At 42.2% G+C, this 20706-nt stretch overlaps 1 protein-coding gene across 1 annotated transcript in view; it reads right to left on the bottom strand.

Moving 5' to 3' along the window:
• Positions 1-20706, bottom strand: part of swap70b (switching B cell complex subunit SWAP70b) — a 143183-nt gene that overhangs the window by 50794 nt on the left and 71683 nt on the right. Inside the window, exons 5-7 of the mRNA XM_086007984.1 lie at positions 10110-10256; positions 7014-7122; positions 291-472 (exon numbers count right to left, since the gene is read on the bottom strand). Coding sequence (XP_085864110.1) covers positions 291-472; positions 7014-7122; positions 10110-10256 — 438 coding nt within the window. The remainder of the gene's footprint in view (positions 1-290; positions 473-7013; positions 7123-10109; positions 10257-20706) is intronic.

Below are 20706 nucleotides of genomic sequence, written 5' to 3'. Positions count from 1 at the left end.
CAAGACTTGGTGCATTGAAGGCTCTCTGTGGTTCGTAATTTACAAGTGCCCGTGGTTTCAAGGTACAGCTTGTATCTATTACAATGGAAGTTATCTGGGGTGGTCAGTAAGTGTCCGTTTGTACAGGTTTCACTGTAGTGGGTTAACTCTTGACATAAGAGCATTTTAATCACAACTTCTACAATACTGACCATTTCTTAAATTATTAGTTATCTGCTTTCAGAGAAGCCCTTTACCACTTCTATAGATGCACATTTAACTGACAGCGACTCAGATCAAGTCTCCCTCACCTTACGCATTTTCTCCAATTCTTGCTGTTTGTCTTCATTTGCCAGCTGCAGATCTTTCATTCGCCGCGCTATCTCTTCCTGCTCTGCTTGTAGTTTCTGCCGCAGCTCTCGCCGTTTCTGACGTCCTTCCTTGTGTGGCGGAAGCCTCTCATCCTTCAGTAGGTTGATGGCTGTTTGAATAGCTATTCAAAATACACAAAGTCAGAAGCCGAACACAAAGCTACCTTTGCCAGGAGGTATAAAGAGTCAAAGCTACCACTCCTCTTCTCTATGGTTGATAGACCAGCGCTCATGCCAGACCTGTGCCAGTGCCAATATGCATCATACTGCCAGTGCCAATATGCGTCATACTGGTATGCAAATTGTTCAGTCAATATGTCTCCACTGCTTTGAAAGTCTGGTTTCCAGAACACTGGGACTGGAATTTATAGCTTCTTGAAGCCTGTACGATGCTGTAGTACAATAAGTGGTTGCGGGTCAGGAGACTAAGTGATTAATAGCGCTACCAAAAACTACTGACCTTACAGGAACAATTGTTCTGTAACCTGCCTTTACAATGCTACCGCCATATCCACAAAAGATTGGATTCAGAAATAGGAGGGATCAGACAGGGGGAAAATGCGAGGCAGTCAAAGATGGGTTTGAAGTGCATGTGCATAAATGCATGTAGGCGGTTTGGAATCAAAAATTGGTACGTAAAACAGTAATTGAACAATGAGAAGCCTTCAAAAAGGAGATGGTTCAGGTACAGAATAGACACAGTCCCATAAAGGGGGAAAGGGAAGGCATCCAAAGCTGGAGCTGCCTGGATGACTAAAGATAAAGAGATTAAAATGAAACAGAAAAGGAGGCTTATGACAAATGTAAGGTCATAATACAGTAGAGAACCAAGCTGAATATGGAAAGTACAGAGGAGATCTAAAAAAGAGAATAAGAGGGACAAAAAGAGAGAGCGTATGAGAATAGATTAGCGGCTGACATAAAGGAAACCCAAAAGTTTTTTATAAACACATAAATAGTAAAAGGGTAGTCAAAGGAAGAGTGGGGCCGATTAGGGACCAAAAAGGAGATCTTCTTGTGGAGGCACTAAAGAGGATGCTGCCAATGTAGCAGTAGTGATACTGAACAGGATAAAAATAAAGGGGAGGTACTTAAAAGGTTGGCAGTCCTCAAAGTAGAAAAGTCACCTGGTCTGGATGGGATGCATCCTAGGTTACTGAGGGAAATAAGGGTAGAAATTGCGGAGGCTCTGGCCACAATCTTCCAATCCTTCTTGGATAGGGGGGTGGTGCCAGAGGACTAGAGGTTTGCAAATTAAAAAGGGGGAGAGGGATAAACCCGGCAACTACAGGCTGTCAGCCTAACATTGGTGGTGGGGGAACTTTTAGAGACAGTATCTCGGGATTTGGAAAAGTATGGGCTAATAAATGAAAGTCAGCACAGATTTGTTAAAGGCAAATCGTGTTTGACTATAACTTGATTGTGTTCTTTGAAGAAGTAATGGAGAGTTGTTGAAGGTAGTGCAGTTGGTGTTGTTAATATGGACTTTCAAAAGTCGTTTGGCAAAGTACCACATACAGTAATAGACTTGTTAGCAAAATTAAATCCCATGGGATTAAAGAGACAGTGGCAGCATGGATACAAAATAGGACAAAGGAATGACAGCAGAGAGTAGCGGTGAACGGTTGTTTTTCAGACTGGAGGATGTATACAGTGGTGTTCCCATGGGGTCAGTGTTAGGACCACTGCTCTTTTTGATATATATTAATGACCTGGACTTGGGTATAGAGGGCATAATTTCAAAGTTTACAGATGCACGAAACTCAGAAATGTAGTAAACAATGAAGAGGATAATAACAGATTTCAAAAGGACATAGACAGGCTGTAAAATGGGCAGACAGATGGCAGATGAAATTTAACACAGAGAAGTGTGAAGTGATACATATTGGTAGGAAGAATGAGGAGAGACAATATAAACTAAATGGTACAATTTTAATGGGGGTGCAGGAAGAGAGACACCTGGGGATGTATGTGCACGAATCTTTGAAGGTGGCAGGACAAGTTGAGAAGCTTATTAAAAATGCCTATTTTTAAATGGCTTTATTCATAGAGGAATAGAGTACAAAAGCAAGGAAGTTATGCTAAACCTTTATAAAACACTGGAGTACTGTGTTCCATTCTGGGCACCACACTTTAGGAAGGATGTCAAGGCCTTGGAGAGGGTGCAGAAGAGAGTCACTAGAATGGTACCAGGGATGAGGGACTTCAGTTATGTGGAGAGACTGGAGAAGCTGGGGTTGTTCTCCTCAGAGCAGAGAAGGTTAAGAGGAGATTTGATAGGTGTTTAAAATCATGAACGGTTTTGATAGAGTAAATAAGGAGAAATGGTTGATAGCCAGAGGGCACAGATTTAAGGTAATTGGCAAAAGAACCAGAGGCGACATGAGGAAAACCTTTTTTTTATTTTTTTTAAACACAGCAATTTATGATCTGGAATGCACCACCTGAAAGGGTGATGGAAGCAGATTCAATAGTAACATTCAAAAGAGAATTGGATAAATAGTTGAAGGGAAAAAATTTACCAAGCTATGGGAAAAGAGCAGGGGAGTGGGATTAATTGGATAGTTTGACCAAAGAGCCAGCACAGGCATGATGAGCTGAATGGCCTCCTTCTGTGCTGTATCATTCTATGATTCTAAGCCTGCCCAAACTCATTTCACTTAGAGCCCTCAGAGCCAGCAGAGGAAAGACTTTCATCCCATATGAGTGGACGAAGTTTGAACCCAGCTACAGACTCAAGGTGAAAGAACAGTGTACGAACATACAAAAAATGCCAGCTGCTCTATCAAGGCTGCCTCACTCATAGTAGCTGAAGCATCATGACAAGACACTTCCTACCCCCACCCCACCGCTATGTGATCTGGGAGAGGCAAAAAAACCCAGGGCCAATAACGGAAACAATACTCTGGAAAATTCCTCTCCAAGCTCCTCAAGTGACCAAAACCAGTCCAGGAGATCACCTGGACCATGTGTTACCTGCAAAGCCACTTACCTTCTATATAATGCGATCTCTGCCCCAGGCAAGAACTGGTCCAGCTCCCTCTTGAAGGCGTGCAGCGAGTCAGCACCCACCGCACCAGCCGGCAACACATTCCCGAGGCAAACCAACTGTGCCAATCAGTGACACCTTTACTATTTGTTCTTCCCCCACCTCCCCCTCCCCATGGCTCCCAGGGTCTAACTTCCTCATTTCCTTGCTGTACACCTCTGCTGCCAATGGGTTCAGCAAAAATCCTACTTCCGCAGCATGTACAGTGTACAAGACAACAGGCCAGCGAGAACTCTGCTTGTCGCTGCCCACCCCACTTGCATCACCTTCACAAAGCACCGCCCTGTGCAGTATGTTGCCAATCAGACATGTGGCAGATTTGAACCATCATCCTCCCACTCTGTGGCACTGTACATTGGTACCCTACAAAGCACCACCAAGCTGTTTTAATAAAGGTTCCTCACACCAGCCGTGTAAACATATATAGACAGATAAATAACTCACTCTTTATCATTCGCTTAAATTTAGAGGTTTTCTTAGCTTACAAAATTAGTTGGTTATTCTATCAATCCCCTCTGTCTACGTAAATTGCATTACAGATTTTCATTTAAACCATTTTTTTTTTTTTTTTTTTTAAAAAGGTAATGTAATATTTTAATCTAAAGTGTTATATTTTGGGGAGGGAGTTGTTTGGCAAAGAAAATATCTTTATTTCCTCCAGTTTTTTTTGAAGTTTAAAATATCTCCCAGCCCTAATTCAGCCATTGAAAAAGCTGTTAAAAAAAATACATAACCTCCCAGCCCGAAAAGACCAGGTTGAATGGCGTATTCAGAGGCTGTCCTCTGCTGGTTGGAAGTAAATTGAATGGATAGTGGCCGTCTATGCCTTCCTGGTCATGGATATTAATCCCGATGCTCAAATATGATTAAAATGTTCAGTCTCGGCAGTGACGTGGGCTCATGAAAACTCCTTTTCAAAAGGAATCATAAGGAGTTAAAAAAAAATCAGATCACTTATCAGAAGACAGCAAACTCAAAAAAGTACTTCAATTCACCCACAAAGATCTGTGAAAAACATGCTGAACACACCCATTTTCAAAATACCGAGCACTTGAGTGCAGATTAAGTATAATTTGAAGATGGTGAAGTGCTGATCCGGTGGGTCAATGTAATTTTCAATAATGTGCCAGCCCTTCCTCACTCCCCTGGGTCAACGGAGAGGATGGACAGGAAAAGTAGCAAGTTGAGATGCAAGGTTTTCCTTTCAGGGAAATAGAATGCAATCACACAGCACGTCAACGGGAGCTACTCTGATTCACCACTTACTGGATTGTCAGAAGGGGCACTGGCAGAGGCAGGGGAGTAGAGTAAATCTCCATCCTGTTGGTTTAAGAAATAAGACCCAAAGAGGAGAAAATGTAATTCAGTAAAGCATTTCATTTTACCTTTCTTGTGCAAGAACAGGGACAATTGTCCTGACATTGAAGCTGCTCTCTTAATATTAATATTCTAACAAATTCAAAGTAAAACTTTGAAAAGTTCGAGCTTTATGAAAGAGTGCAGAGTTGTTGCATCATGTGATCCACAAAAGACACCTGATGTCATTTTATGTACAAATAAAATTGTTTGTCCAAATTATCCTCAAAAACTGAGCTAGCAAATTCATTAATAATTGGCAGCACATCAGGATGAGTGACGCCGCAGCAGGGAATGGAACACTTCACCTTTATTACACTGAAGCTCCCTCCAGTTTCTATTTCTATTGAAGGAGAACCACGTCTCATTGCGAGGTGGCGCCAACGAACTTGCAATTATACCACACCTTCCATTATCTCAAAGCACTTCACAGCTGAAGAAGTATGTTTGAAGTGGAGTCGCTGCTGTAATACAGCAGCATCCAAGCTACGCACGGCAAGGTCCCACAAACAGCAATGAGATAAATGACCAGATAATCTGTTTTGGTGGTGTTGGTTGAGGGATAAATGTTGGACAGGACACAGAGAACTCTCCTGTCTTCTTCGAATAGTGTCAAGGGATCTTTTGCATCCACCCAAGAGGGCAAACAGGGCCTTCATTTAATGTCTTATCCAAAAGATGGCACCTTCAATACTGAAGCACTCCCTCAGTACTGCACTGAAGTGTCAACCTATGTGCTCAAATCTCCGGAGTGAGGCTTGAACCCACGACCTTTTGACTCAGAGGTGGAACTGCAACTACTGAGCCGCAGCTAACACTTTAGTCATATCGAGGCTGGCTTTGTTGCTCTGCCTCATCTGTGCAACAGCTTGGTGCTGATACCAATGTGCTTTCCCAGGTTTATCCCAAAAGAAATCCAAAACCAAATAGCCTTACTATCCCAACAAGATGCAAGAGGAAAATAACTCCCCTATATTGCTTTCCTGGGATATTTGCTCATTTAGTGCTAACCGATATCACTCAAATGACCTCTACCCAAAAGCTAGTAGCTTTTTTAACATTTCTATAGCAAAGGAATTAATAGCCTCAATAGAACTAAAACTTCCTAAAACTTGAGCGCCCAATGCCCACTGAATTCAAAGCATGGTGAATAACCGTCTGCTCTTCATATATGTTGAACTGTCCAATGGACACCAAATTCGTCCTGTAGCAATGAACTTAAATATTAAAAAATGAAGGCCGATATATTATTGATTTCCTAACATTAGAAACTATCATTTAGTAAATACTACATCGCCCATCCATGGTGTTGCTGACAGTAACTTACACAATACATTGTCTGTGTCATCTCTTTGTTACTAGCAGTACGACTCATTTTCTCATCTATCTTTTATTCGTTGCCTTTGCAGTCTTTTGTTTCTGTGCATCAGTTCTTGTGATTGTGTTGTGCTCTTTGCTCGGTCTTTTCTTCCTTCGCATTTTTCCAGTCCTCTTTGATGCCCATTGTTGCCGCTTCTGCGACTCTTTTCTCGATGCATGCATCACTGTTGGCACCGCTCCTGCTACTGCTCTCTGGTGGCCATTTTTATTATTGCAGTCCTGTTCCTTTCTCATTCCTGTTCCCTGCTTTATCCCAAGTTTAATATCCTGTTTTCCCCATCTGCTTCTCCCTCAAGTCTGTTCTTCTCCTATCCAAGTCCTCTTACCTTTCCTTCACCCTTCACCATGTCCATTTGTGCTTTGAGCACTTTAAAAGAGCCGATTCCCCAGCCATGCCTGGACCAGCGAATATTAGCTCGCTGGCCTGGGACAGGGAATGGACGACGAGCTGCTGAGAAGCTTACCTTTAGGGCAGGAAACGGAGCAAACGGTGGCTAACAGTGGAGCTGGGGAGTAAGGTGGAGCAGTCAATCAGCACACAGGCTGCAGGCAGCCCATTGAAGAGGAACAACGGAGAACAGGAAGGAAGTGTATTTGTATACTCCCTGGGTCAGTGTGTACATCAGAAAAGCAATTTGTACTGGATAGTCAGGTTGGGTCAGCAATGGGAAAAGTTCCCACGGGCAGAGTGGAGCCATGGGGGCAGGGCTATGGTACGGAACATACCTGGATTACTGCTGCTGGATTCGTTCCGAGGATCACACATTCTGATTAACACAAGGTTTGCAGCTAATGACCTCTAAGCTTAGGGAGGCTACAGAAGATGTCAGCTAGAAATCTACAAGCAGTAGAGACTTGATATAAAAATTAGTCCTTACCTTGGATCCATTCTTGTTTCTTTTTTTTGTCAGATGCACTGATTTCAAAACTCTTATCGGAGCATTTTATCAGCAAAAGGCATTTCTTCCCATCTTTGTCTGATAGAGACTGTAATGGAAATCAATTATTTTTATTTTCACAATCTAACTGCCTTTGATCCAGATTTGCATTTGTTGTGTACACCAGCCCCTTACGTTAATACTAAGATATACAGACAATGCCAGAGGTTGCGGTCTTTGTAGTGGCTCTAGAGAACATTCATTTACTGATAATCTTCTGTAAACACATATTTTTTTTTAAACTTACCTTTGGACTCAAATGGCTCATATTATCAGAAAATGAGCCCACAGGGACCATTAACTTTTTGGATTTATTGATCTGACATGTTTGAACTAACATTTGTGGCTTTAGAAACAACATAAAGTCATCAGTCACACCTACAAATAGCTGGCGGTCTGATGGGGTATGATCAAACTTTCTCCTGAGAAATACGATTAGACTTCATGCATGATCTAAGGAGGTGCCGCTGCTGCACTGTTAGCTGGGGGGGGGGGAGGAAGGCTGAAAGAAACTTGCATATAGTAGTGCCTTTCACAACCTCAGGATGTCAAACTGCTTCACACCAATGGAATTACTTTTTGAAGTATATCACTTTTGTTATGTAGTCAATTCACACACAGCTCAGCCCTACAGACAGCAGATGAGATGAACGACTAGTTTTCGTGCTGTTGGTTGAGGGAGGAATGTTGACCAGGACACTGGGAGAACTCCCTGCATTCTTCAAATGGTGCCATGAGGTCTTGTACATCCACCTGAATGGCCAGACAGGAACTGAGTTTAACATCTCATACTAAAGACAATACTGGAGACAATGCAGCACCCCCTCACTACTGCACTGAAGGATCAGTCTACATCATGTGTTCAGGTCTTGGAGTGGGGCACAACCTTCTAACTCAGAGGCAACAAACCTACACTAAAAATAAAATGACTAACTACTACAGAAGATGACATAGTTCCTATCAGGGGACTTCATTAGGAAAACATATCCAGAAATTATATTATTCAGTTATTATACAGTGTACCGTAAACCATTTAGGCGGAGCACTACGTAGTAATAGTGGCCTCTTATACCACACTGCTGAATTTGGGAAAACCAAATTAGTTAGTGGTGGAATTCTAACTAAAGACTTGTTGCTGAGCCAGAGGACTCATCAAAAACTGGCAGCTGATTTTAATAAGATTTCAGATTTGTCAAAGTTATCAGAATGAATAGGTCATACTGTCTTAGTAGGTAAGAGAGTAGCAGTGGAAGGGCACCAAGAAGACTGCTGCTATCAGGTTTAGGTGTCTCCTTGGTATAGAGGTTGTGCTTTTCGTACCAAACCAAAAGGTTTCAGAAGTTACAAAGAGCTAAAGAAGCAGATCTTCTCAGTCGAGAAAGTGTCAACAGTTGGAATGTTAAGAAGTCTCTGATTCAAGAGGTTGTGGGTTCAGGCCCCATTCCAGAGACTTGAGCACATAACCTAGGTTGACACTTCAGTGCCGAACTGAGGGAGTGCTGCACTGTCAGAGGTGCAGTCCTTTGGATGAGATGTTAAACTGAAGCCCTGCCTGCTCTCTCAGGTGGACGTAAAAGGTTCCATGCCGCTATTTGAGGAGTTCTCCCAGTGTCCTGGCCAATATTTATCCCTCAACCAACATCACTAAACAGGTTATCTGGTTATTTATCTCATTGCTGTTCGTTGGACCTTGCTGTGCCCAAATTGGCTGCTACATTTCTCTACATTACAACGGAGACTGCACTTCAAAAGTACTTTGTTGGCTGTGAAGCAACTTGAGAAGCCCTGAGATCAGGATAGGCACCAAAGAAGTGCAAGTACTTTTTGCATAATATAATGTAACAGCTCAAGACTGAGAACAGAGATATAAAAGTAACCATATTATAGTACAGAGAGATAACGTAAGTGCAAGGTTAATTAATCTAGAATGAGAGGAAAACAACCAAGAGGATAATTTAACTTTGAGAATGATTTCAAATACATCACAATTCTCTTTCACAACTTATGTTTTGCATGGGCAAAATACCTTTGTCCCTCTCACTCAAATATGTCCCTGTTTGCTGGTGAATGATCCTGCTGAATGATTTGCTACTACATTCAGTTGAACAATCAATGGCACTTATACACCGATTGTCTATTTGCAGGGTATCCAAGAGGTTTGAATCATCTATTCCTTACTTGTTTCTGAAACTTTGATGGGATTTGGAGCCAACATAGGGATGCAGAGCTGGGCACTGGAGACACCCATAGTGAAAGTCACTACACAGAAAATACTCAACAATTTGGTCAATACCTAATTACAAAGAGTAGAACTAGCCATTTCTTTTTGCCAAGCTTACTTGCAGCAAGTAATCCCAAATGAAAGAGAAAAGGAATTGAAGGAAGCCTGGGAAAGAGTGGAAAACAGTCTTCCAGGACACAGTGGGTATGGTAGTGTAGTGCTTATGTTACTGGACTAGTAATTCAGAGATGTGGACTAATAACCCAGATTTGAATGCTAGTTCAAATCCAACCATGGCAGTTTCAGAATTTGGATTCCGTTCAAAAAAAGTCAGGAAATTATGAAAAGCTAGTAAAAAGCTAGTATCAGCAAAAGTGACCATGAAACTGTGTGATTGTTGCAAAAACCCAGCTGGTTCACTAATGTCCTTTAGGGAAGGAAGCCTGCTGTCCTAACCCGGTCTGGCCTACATGTGACTTCAGTCGAGCGTTGCCAGTTCTGGTTGGAAGCATTCCTGGAGGTTTGATCAAGTGATGTTCTGACCATGCGATGCAGTATTATTGCATTTGTTTTCCCTAGTGTTCTTGCATTATCCACAAATAAGGTAATACCACTAATTATAATGGTTAGGGCATCCTGCATTTTAAACATTTAATCTGTTGTACGTCCTGTTTTGAATCTCTGAGTTTACTAAATATACCAGACATTGAAAGTACTGGCAATAGAATAGTTAACTCACAGATCTAAAAACTTTTGGTAGCTCAATTTTTGTCTGAAGGCCTCTTTTTGTCACTTTCGCAGTTTGTAACATTTACCTCCACATAGCATTTGGAGCTCAATGAAATATCTCCCTTCTTCTCTTTCAGATCTTCACCAACATAATATGAAATTAAATCAGGCTTCAGTAAAAACCAGCGCTCATTCCAGTTCTTCCTTTTGTGTCCTTTTTTCCACATATAACCCTTTTTAAAAAAGAAAGATGCAGCATTAATGTGAATAACATAAAGGATTGTAAGCTATAATTAAAACTCATGGAATTGAAGGCAAATTATTGACCTGGTTAGGAGATTGGTTAGGCAGTAGAAGATAGAGAGTATTGGAAGGAAGTGACCAGTGATGTCCCACAAGGATGTGTGCTGCGGCCTCAATTATTCACTATATTTATTAATGACTTACATAACACAATAGAGAGCCATATATCCAAGTTTGCCAATGACACAAAGATTGGTGGCACAGTAAGTATTGTAGACAGGAGCATACAATTACAAAGAGACATTGATAGATTAAGTGAGTGGGCAAAACTGTGGCAGATTTGGATTTCAAAGCAAGGTAAGTACATCCATTTTGGACCAAAAAAAGATTGTTCTGAGTATTTTTTAAATGGTGAAAAGATGGAATAGTGGAGATTCAAAGAGATATGGGATCCATGTATACAGATCACAAAAATGTAGTAGTCAGGTTCAAAAAATAATCAATGGAATGTTAGCCTTTATAACTCGAGGGTGAGAATATAAAGGGGACTAAGTTTTGCTGCAGCTATACAAAGTCCTGGTGAGACCACATCTGGAGTACTGTGCACAGTTCTGGGCACCTTAAGGATACATTGGCCTTGGAAGGAGTGTAGCTCAGATCCACCAGAATGTTACCAGGACTCCAAGGGTTCGATTATGCAGAAAGAAACTAGGCTTGTATTCCCTGGAATATAGAAAGTTACGGGGTGATTAGATTGAGGTTTTTAGGATTTTGAAAGGAATCGATAGGGTAGAGAGAAACTTTTTCCGCTGGCGGGAGAGTCTAGAACAAGGGGACGTATCCTTAAAATCGGAGCCAGGCCATTCAGGAGAGAAGTTAGGAAACACTTCTTCACACAAAGGGTGGTAGAAATGAGGAACCCTCTCCCACAAAAACCAGTAGATGCTAGCTCAATTAATAATTTTAAATCGGAGATCGATAGATTTTTATTAGTAAAGGATATTAAGGGATATGGAGCCAAGTTGGGTGGATAGGATGTAGATCAGCCATGATCTCATTTAATGTTCCTATAACTAATAACCACATGGCTTGAACATCCAAAGTTGTACAAACAGCTCCATGCGAATGACAGCCACAAATTCAGGAATTATACCCTCCTAAATCTAAGTACAGCTGGAAGGACCAGTAAGGAAGAGAAGAAGTCACCACTACCAGGTCCAATCAAAGTTTCAATTCTTTATCATTTTGAAAGCTAAAAGTTTTTTTAAACATTGTAATGTGTTTTTTCACATGTGCCATACAAAGATCCACCATAGGTGCTTTAATTGTCAAAATCATTACCAGTATTGTCTGGACAAGGCAACAGCTAGAGCGTGAAAACTTGAGACTTTTCAGGTGCACTCCCTCCTCCCCATATTTTTAAGTAATCTTCTTTCACCTCCATTAATTGCTCCACATCATCCACTATTCTCCTCCTGAGAACAAACACTGGGGGCAAGTACCAACCAAAATTCTGAGCTGAATTGGACCAATTGTAGTGAACCTAATTTACACACTTGCCAGGAGTTTTTCTGCTGCCACAGTAGCTGCCCAATAAGTGTCTGCAACCTGTTGACTACAGCCTGGGTGACAGCACATGTGACAACCCAGAAAACTCCCAAAAGCTGATGAACAGCTTCAAAAAAGCCAATGTCTCTTAAAACATCTGTCAACTCAAGAACAGCCCTCAATATTTTCCTATGACCAAAGCCGGGGAACTGAACAAGTTAAATTCCATTTTATTACGTGGGATTCCAGGGCTTTTTTTTTTTAAGTAGGATATAAACAGAAAATGCTGGAAACAATCAGCAAGTTAGGCAGCATCTGTGGAGAGAGAAACTGAGTTAACGTTTCATGTTGATGACTTTTCATCAGAACTATTTTTATTTCAGATTTCCAGCATCTGCAGTATTTTGCTTTTTTTACTGGTGTTTGGAGATCAACTTTCACAATCTGGCCGGTTATTCTGTGAAGAACCAATACCTAAAGGCCTTGCCTATGACATTGGAAACAGGTAATTACACCAAGAATGCAGTGCAATATTAGCTTGTTGTAACTAAAACTGCAGATATACCCATTAAAGCCAATTTTCCAAGTTTGTACTGCCAGCACGGAGTCTTCCCTGCCAGCTATGCATAGCAGGAAATCACTGATTTTCTACCCCTTAAAACACTGACAGCATGAAATGCTGCTGGATGGCATGTTTGCTTCTGGTCTGGCTGTACACAGTAGACAGAGCCTTTATTTACTAGGCTATGAGGCGTGCTCTAATTACCTGCTTTAAACAACAGCAACTTTTATTTATATAGCACCTTTAACGTAGTAAAACATCCCAAGGCACTTCACTGGAGTATTAAAAGACAAAAAAAATTTGACACTGAGCCACATAAGGAAAAATTAGGGCAGGTGACCAAAAGCTTGGTCAAAGAGGTAGGTTTTAAGGAGCGTCTTAAAGGAGGAGAGTTAGTGAAGTGGACAGGTTGAGGCAGGGAATTCCAGAGCTTAGGGCCTAGGCAACAGAAGGCACGGCCTCCAAAGGTTGAGCGATTATAATCAGGGATGCTCAAGAGGGCAGAATTAGAGGAGCGCAGATATCTTTGGGGGTGGGGGGGGGGTGGAGGAGATTACAGAGATAGGGAGGGGTGAGGGATTTGAAAACAAGGATGAGAATTTTGAAATAAAAAAGGTGGATTCATCTAAAATCCAGACTTATTTTTTGTCTAATTTTCAGTAACCGAATTTGGATTTGAGACAATATTATCCAGGTGAAAAAACCCCCACAGCACTCTGGGTATAACCGATTAAAATGGCTCTGTTTATATTTCTCTTTACAGTATAGGAGCACTCCAATTCACAAGGTATTGGTAAGGTTTAATGTCTGACTTACAGGAATTCCTTTCTAAGGTTAATTGGCAGACGTCTGGCAGTCTCAGTGGCTACTGGGAAAGCGATACCAACTTCAAATCATCTGCCTGTTTATAGTTCAGCAGCTTCACAGTGACAGCAGCATGCGATCGATATGAAGTGCCTCCAGTGTACCCCGCTCTGGAACATTTAACCTGATACCTTCACTGCAGAAAATAGTTTGTATCTGTTATTTCTTTCTTCTGCATTCACAGAAGACATTTTCAAAGTATCTCTGTTGGCCTCAGGGGAATGGCAAGAAATCACATCCCGTGATGAAGTTTGTTAGTAAATGCTGACAAGCAGACACAGGCATAAAAACACTGATTGCCATCATGAAATACTGAGGGTCAGCGTGTATGTGACAGATTTTGTTTGAAGCATATTTTTGGTAGTGCGGCAAGGATGCACTAAAGGCACTGTAAGCTGTGAGACCAAGCTCGTAGGCAACATCAGGCCTGGGCCATTAACAGGCTATTTAGTTCAACATAATGTGCTCCATCATTTGTTTTCCCAACACTAATGGTATTCAGAATGGAACAATAGATTTCAGACATTCTGAAGCTGAATCTGAATCCAAGTGAACTTTGATGCTTATTCTTGTGTTCAAATTTGATTAACAGCCAATTCACCTTCACAAACCATGTGCAGCCACAAAGAAAAGCTTCTCTAGGGTGACTCTCATTACTTCTCTCTGAAGTTCCAAATGATATCCATTACTTTCAGACAGTTCTTTAAAGTAATAAAGCTATAGAATGGCTAACTGGATTTCCTTGTCTACAACTGCTATGTACTCTTCAGAAATTAATTCCTAACTAAAACCATTATGCGGCAAAAGGAAATGCCACTTATAACCAAAGGAATGCAGTTCACTGCTAAAAATGCTGGCCAGCCTATTTGTATCCATGGCAATACTTTGTAAACATTTTCAGAAGGTCACACTTAACATGGCAAAAAAAACCCGGGTGAAACTCACCCAGCCAGTTTCCTACATTAAAGTAACAGACAATTTATATGTACCCAGGGGTAGAGTTTCCGCTTTGGGCACAATCAGGAAATTGGCGTAAATTGCGCTCGTTAGGTTACAGTTCAAGTTACTGCTAAAATGCATTTGCATAATCACAAACGTAAAATCTTCCATGAACCAGCACAATTGGGCAGCGTAATAGAACGTAATTTTTTTTCCCTTTGCATTAAAGGATATTCATTGATGTATTTAAAAGTGGTAACCTGGTGCAGTTTGATTAATACAGCTGAAAGTGGGTTTATCACCAAAAATAAGCTTTTTTTAAAAATAAGATTGTCCACTCCTCCACCTGTGAGTAACCGGATTTTAAATCACTGAAAATGACTTTAAAAACTACTTTGAAACATTTACTAGTTTCATTGGTGTACACTAGTCAGTTTCTTAGTAAATTAAATCGTTTTTAATATCTAAAAACTTTTAAAACGTGCCTGTGTGTCTAAGAAAATGAGCTCAATCTGAGACCCTCCTCGAACGGCTGCAATCGGCAGAAAGTCGGCATCATTATTTTGATCTGGGGGCATGGCCAATTTCATGGGCGGTACTGACTTCGGGCATAATGATTTTTAAACCAGCATCGAAACTCGATTTACGCTCGACAAAAGTTACGCTTGAGTTTCCGCAATCTTTTGCACGGGTTCAATCGATTTCAGTGATAAAACTAGCACAAACTAGCGAAAACTCTGTCTCCATGTATTTCTGATCAGTTTCGTTTGCACAATTTGATATTCAATCCAATCTTAGTTCAAGAGGATACAAAGTCCAATTTATACCATCACATTTATTCCAGATTAATCTATATCAAAAAACAATTCTAATAAAGCCCGTCAACTAAACATGTTCACATTAAGGCAATGCCATAATTAAAGATACTGCCAGGACAGAATTTATTAGCACTGTTTTTGGAGACAGATTAATCTGTACAGATTTCACCCCTGGAATTAAGTTCATCCAACCACTCAATGTATAAAGAGAGAGAGAGGAGAGAGAGAAGAGAGAGGAGAGAGAGGAGAGAGAGGGGAGAGAGGGGAGAGAGGGGAGAGAGAGAGAGAAAGAGAGAGAGAGAGAGAAAGAGAGAGAGAGAAAGAGAGAAAGAGAGAGAAAGAGAGAGAGAGAGAGAGAACGAGAGGGAGAGGGAGAAAGAGAGGCAGAGAGAAAGAGAGAAAGAGAAAGAGAGAGAGAGAGAAAGAGGGAGAGAAAGAGAGGCAGAGAAAGAGAGAGAGATGAAAAAGAGAGAAAGAGAGAGAGAGAGAGAAAGAGAGAGAGAGAGAGAGAGAGAGAGAGGTAAATAGAAAGAGGAGGAAAGAGAGATCTAGATAGATAGATCTAGATCGATCGAGATCGAGAGAGAGATATAGATATAGGTATAGATAGATTTCACCAACCCACGCACGCTGGTGAGAAGCAGAAAGAGGTCAAGTAGAACAAGAAGAATACTGCATGTGTCGATGGGAAGCAACGGGTCACCATTTTTTTCTCCTGCTGTGTAAATTAGTAGGGAGATCCACTAGTCAGTTTAATCTGGCAGATTTTCACATGTGGTTAAAACCATATCATGCAATGGGTCTCATCAACTCTGATCTCACCTGATGTAAATGGTGACCCAATTCATCTCCTCTCAGTCACTATGAAGTTTAGACAGCATGGAAACAAATCTACCAAGAGTACACCAAGATCATGTCCAAGACTGAGACCATCCATTCAGCTGCCTCTGCTACTTCCTTCCCCACCAAACCAAACCTCCCCCTGCCCTAGCCCTGAACCCTAATCTTTCTCTAGTTTATCTATCTCCAGTCATGCCCTCTCCAAGCTCATCTTGACCATGAGACACACCTCGTGCTCCCTCGACCCCATTAAACTGCTGACCACCCAACTTCCCTTCCTGGCCCCCATGATGGCTGACATTGTAAATGGTTCCCTCTGCTCAGGTCATGCCCCCTCCCTTCAAAAACCACCATAATTATTCCCCTTTCAAAAAATCCCATCTTCAACAGCTCTGCTCTTGCAAACTACCATCCATCTTCAACTCCCTTTCCTCTCAAAGTCCTTAGATGCGTTGTCGCCTCCCAAATCCATGCCAACTTGTCCCCCAACATGTCTGAATGTCTCCAATCAAGTTTCCCCGCCCTGTCAGACCACTGAAATGCCCCTAATCAAAGTTACAAATGACATCCTCTGTTTATTGTGATCCTGGCACATTTTTCCTCCTCGTCCTCTCTGCATCCTTTGACCCAGTCAACCACACCATCCTCCTCCAATGTCTCTATTCCACTGTCCAGCTCCATGGGATTGCCCTCACTTGGTTCCACTCTTACCTATCCAATAATAGCCAGACCATTTCCAGCAATGGCAAATCTTCCCACCCCTGTACCATTACCTCTGGAGTTCCCCCAAGGATCTATCCTTGGTCCTGATCTCTTCCTCATCTACATGCTGCCCCTTGGCGACATCATCCGAAGATATGAGGTTAGCTTCCACATGTATGCTGACGACACCCAGCTCTTCCTCTCCACCACCTCTCTTGACCCCTCCACTGGCTCGGTATCGTCAAGACTGCTTATCCGTCATCCAATCTTGATTGAGCCACAATTTCCTCCAGTTAAACATTAGGAAGACCAAAGCCATTGTTTTCAGCCTCCGCCACAAACTCCTCATCCTGAATCTGGCCTCATGTGCATCCTTGCTGACCATATCTTTGGCCATCTAGACCTTACGCTATGGAAATCCCTCCATAAAGCTCTATGACTTTCCACCTCACTCTCCTCCTTAAAATCCATCTCTTTGATCAAGCTTTTGGTCCGCTGTCCAGTTTTGTCTGATTAGGCTCCTAAGAAGTGCCTGGGCTGATTTTCTACATGAAAGTCACTATATAAATGCAAGTTGTTGTTGTCATTATTATCCTGCAACCTTGGCTAACAGAGGTTAAATGAACAACAGGTGTCTACCAACACTCACTGTTGAGGCACGCAAATTAAAATGGTTCTTGACCAGAATAAATAGAGGTCTGAAAAATTATGAATGGTGTTGATAAAGTAGACACACAGAGTGTTACCACTTCAGCTGAAGAGCAAAAGTAGAATCATAGAATAGTACAGCACAGAAGGAGGCCATTCGGCCCATCGAGTCTGCGCCAGCTCTTTCAAAGAGCAATCCAGTTAGTCCCACTCTCCCGCTCTTTCCCTATATCCCTGCAATGTTTTCTCCTTCAAGTATTTATCCAATTCCCTTTTGAAGGCCACTATTGAATCTGTATCCACCACCCTCAGGCAGCGCATTCCAAATCCTAACCACTCGTTGTGTAAAAAGTTTTTCCTCCTGTCGCCTCTGGTTCTTTTGCCAATCACCTTAAATCTGGGCCCTCTCGTTATCGACCCTTCAGCCACTGGAAACAGTTTCTCTTTATTTAAAGGAAAGGAAAAGTCTGCTGGTTTGACAAAGTGGGTCAATAACCTTCATGTTACCAACCCACTGAGCACTGGTATGTCAGAGTATAATGGCTTTACAACAATCCAACCAACGCAAAACACTCCTTTAGAATCAGAGTCAACACACCAAGTCACAATAATAGTGCTTGCAGGCAGTCACACCCAATAGCGTATGAAAGCATAACAAGGTTGCCAAGGAAATTCACTCTTCCTTGTAAGGCACAGAGCAATTTGAAAAGGAGGAGAATTATGGGCTCAAGTGCCACAATTTGAAAATGTACAAGCCTACAGTCGCCAATGGTAGGAGTCACACACCTACCATGGCTCAGTTGGTAGCACTCTCGCCTCTGAGTCAGAAGGTTGTGGGTTCAAATCCCACTCCAGAGACTGGAGCACAAAATCTAGGCTGACACTCCAGTGCAGTACTGAGGGAGTGCTGCACTGTCAGAGGAGCCGTCTTTCAGATGAGACATTAAACTGAGACCCCGTCTGCTCTCAGGTGGATGTAAAAGATGCCATGGCACTATTTCGAAGAGGAGCAGGGGAGTGGTTATCCCTGGTGACCTGGCCAATATTTATCCCTCAATCAACATCATTAAAACAGATTAGCTGGCCGCTATCACATTGCTATTTGTGGGAGCCCGCCGTGCGCAAATTGGCTACTGCATTTCCCACAATACAACAGTGACTACACTTCAAAAGTTCCAGAGATTAGGGCCTAGGCAGTTAAGGCACGGCTGCCAATGGTGGACCGATAAAAATCGGGGATACACAAGAGGGCAGAATTGGAGGAGTGCAGAGATCACAGACGGCTGTGGGGCTGGAGGAGATTACATAGATAGGGAGGGGTAGGGCCATGGAGGGATATGAAAACAAGAATGAGAATTTTAAAATCAAGGCATGAATATAAGATAGTCCACCAAGAAATCCAATAGGGAATTCAGAAGAAACTTTTTTACCCAGAGAGTGGTGAGACTGGAACTCGCTACCACAGGGAGTGGTTGAGGCAAATAGTATAGATGCATTTAAGAGGAAGCTAGATAAGCACGTGAGGGAGAAGGGAATAGAGGGTTATGCCGAGAATTAGATGAGGAAGGATGGGAGGAGGCTCAAGTGGAGCATAAACGCCGGCATGGACTGATTGAGCCGAACGGCCTGTTTCTGTGCTGCATATTCTATGTAATTCTATGTAAAAAGGACCACAACGATGAATGGAGAGCTGCTTTTAGCGGAACTGGATCCCAGTACGTAGCTGCCAATTTCAGAAGAGCACGGGAAGAAGAAAAAATAAATAAACTCTAAGCATCCCAAAGAATTCAGCACTGTGCTCAATTATTGCAAGTGATAAATACTCTTAAAGCCTGAGCCTGAGATGTGGAATTGGAAAAATGTGCAAACATCACATTCTTCCAAATGCTTGCTCTTCACTCTTGCTAATCACACAAATCCAAGACAAGCTTAAGGAGAGGTTGGTTGTGCAAGTAACCAAATCATACACTTCAATGAAAGTCATCTCTGGCCAGTAACACTAAAAAGTAAGAAGGGGAAACAGGGAAAGAAAGTCCATCTTCACGTAATTGAGAGGAAAAGCTACAAAGTTGAGAAACCTGCAGACACATATTTCCAAAGAATGCTGCACACTTACAAATTTTCCACAGATCCCATTTCATCTTGAACTCCTAACCTTACAAACTTAAAAAAAAACTTACAACTGCTTCCCCTGATGGATCAGCAGGTAAATACACACACACACTGAGCCACATAGACCAGGAAGGTACCAGGTTTCATCCCTGGCCTGTGCAGAGATAGCTGATCGCAACTCGTACTGCAATGTGGCACAAATGGATCAGGAAAAGTCACCCCAGAGGTGCTGTTACGAATTCAGGGTCAGCGGCAGATACTTTCTCAGGTTCCGTGACATCAGTCACTTCTGTAAGCAGATCACATGCCCCTTACATTCCAGAACTGACTCTCACTACCAAATATCTACTTACAGCCCAGGGGTGTAACAATCAGTCTCTCTATCGATGAGAACTAGATATGGCATCATTTGCACGTATCTCAATTGCACCTCTCCAATTCTTATTTGAAGGAAGACCACTGTCTACGGTCAGAATGAAACATTAAGCTGTTTTATTTCTCAGACAGCAAGTAAACTTACAGTGCAACAGTCATCAATGGATTCACTTCAATCGTTAGAACTTGGTTTTACAAAAAAGTAAAAATAATGAATATTCTACACTTCCCCACATCAGTGGGTCTTCTTGCTTGATATAAATAAATTCTAACAACCCTTTTTATTAAATTATGTGAATACTTTGCTTTAAAAGAAAATTAACTGCAACTCTTTTCCAAATTTTTCTATGGAAAAATGGTTGAAAAAATCCCAAACATGACATTAACGCCGAGAAGCGAGGCGCTACCTCAGAGCGCTGGCGAAGCTCATGTGATGTCAGTCAGCAATGGAACACAGACACACTGGAGCCAGCCAGTTCTTAAAGGGGAGGGTCAATCTTACTCTCCATCCACACCCTGCTCATTGCAGCCTTGAATCTTGGCCTGGAGAGACCTGTGCATCAAATCTGCTGGAAAGAACAATGGAGAGGCCCAGGGAAACAGCTCAGAGTGCAGACCCCATAGTCTCTTCTAAATTGATGCAAGGAAGGTCAAATTAAAATGACCCTGCAAAGTGCTGCTCAGTACCCAAAACTCCTTCACACAGCATTGAATCTCTCCAGAAGAGTCTCTCTCTCTCTCTCAGAATGCGTGGTGCAAAAATGTCGTCCACAAAAAAAGGCAGGAAGCAGTCACCTTTAAATAGCGCTCCCCCAGTCCCTTCCTGACTGCAAAACGTTCCCCATAACCTGTCGTTGCTAGTGGCAGGCGGAAAGGCAGGGGGTGCCACTCAATATCCGGTCCGGGACATTACTGGGGCGTTGCACGCTCGACTGACGTCATGATCTGCGGGCACAGGAGATCATGGCGGTAGTATTTAGCGCCGCCGCAAAATGTCTGGTCAATTTCACGAGTGGCGTAAACATTGCCGCG

Source organism: Somniosus microcephalus, chromosome 15 (assembly GCF_052327205.1).
Source record: "Somniosus microcephalus isolate GS21.2 chromosome 15, FLI_Smic_1.0, whole genome shotgun sequence".
NCBI classification, from domain to species: domain Eukaryota; kingdom Metazoa; phylum Chordata; class Chondrichthyes; order Squaliformes; family Somniosidae; genus Somniosus; species Somniosus microcephalus.
The sequence above is the reverse complement of the archived record's forward strand: the minus strand, read 5'-3'. Positions and strand labels throughout refer to the sequence as shown.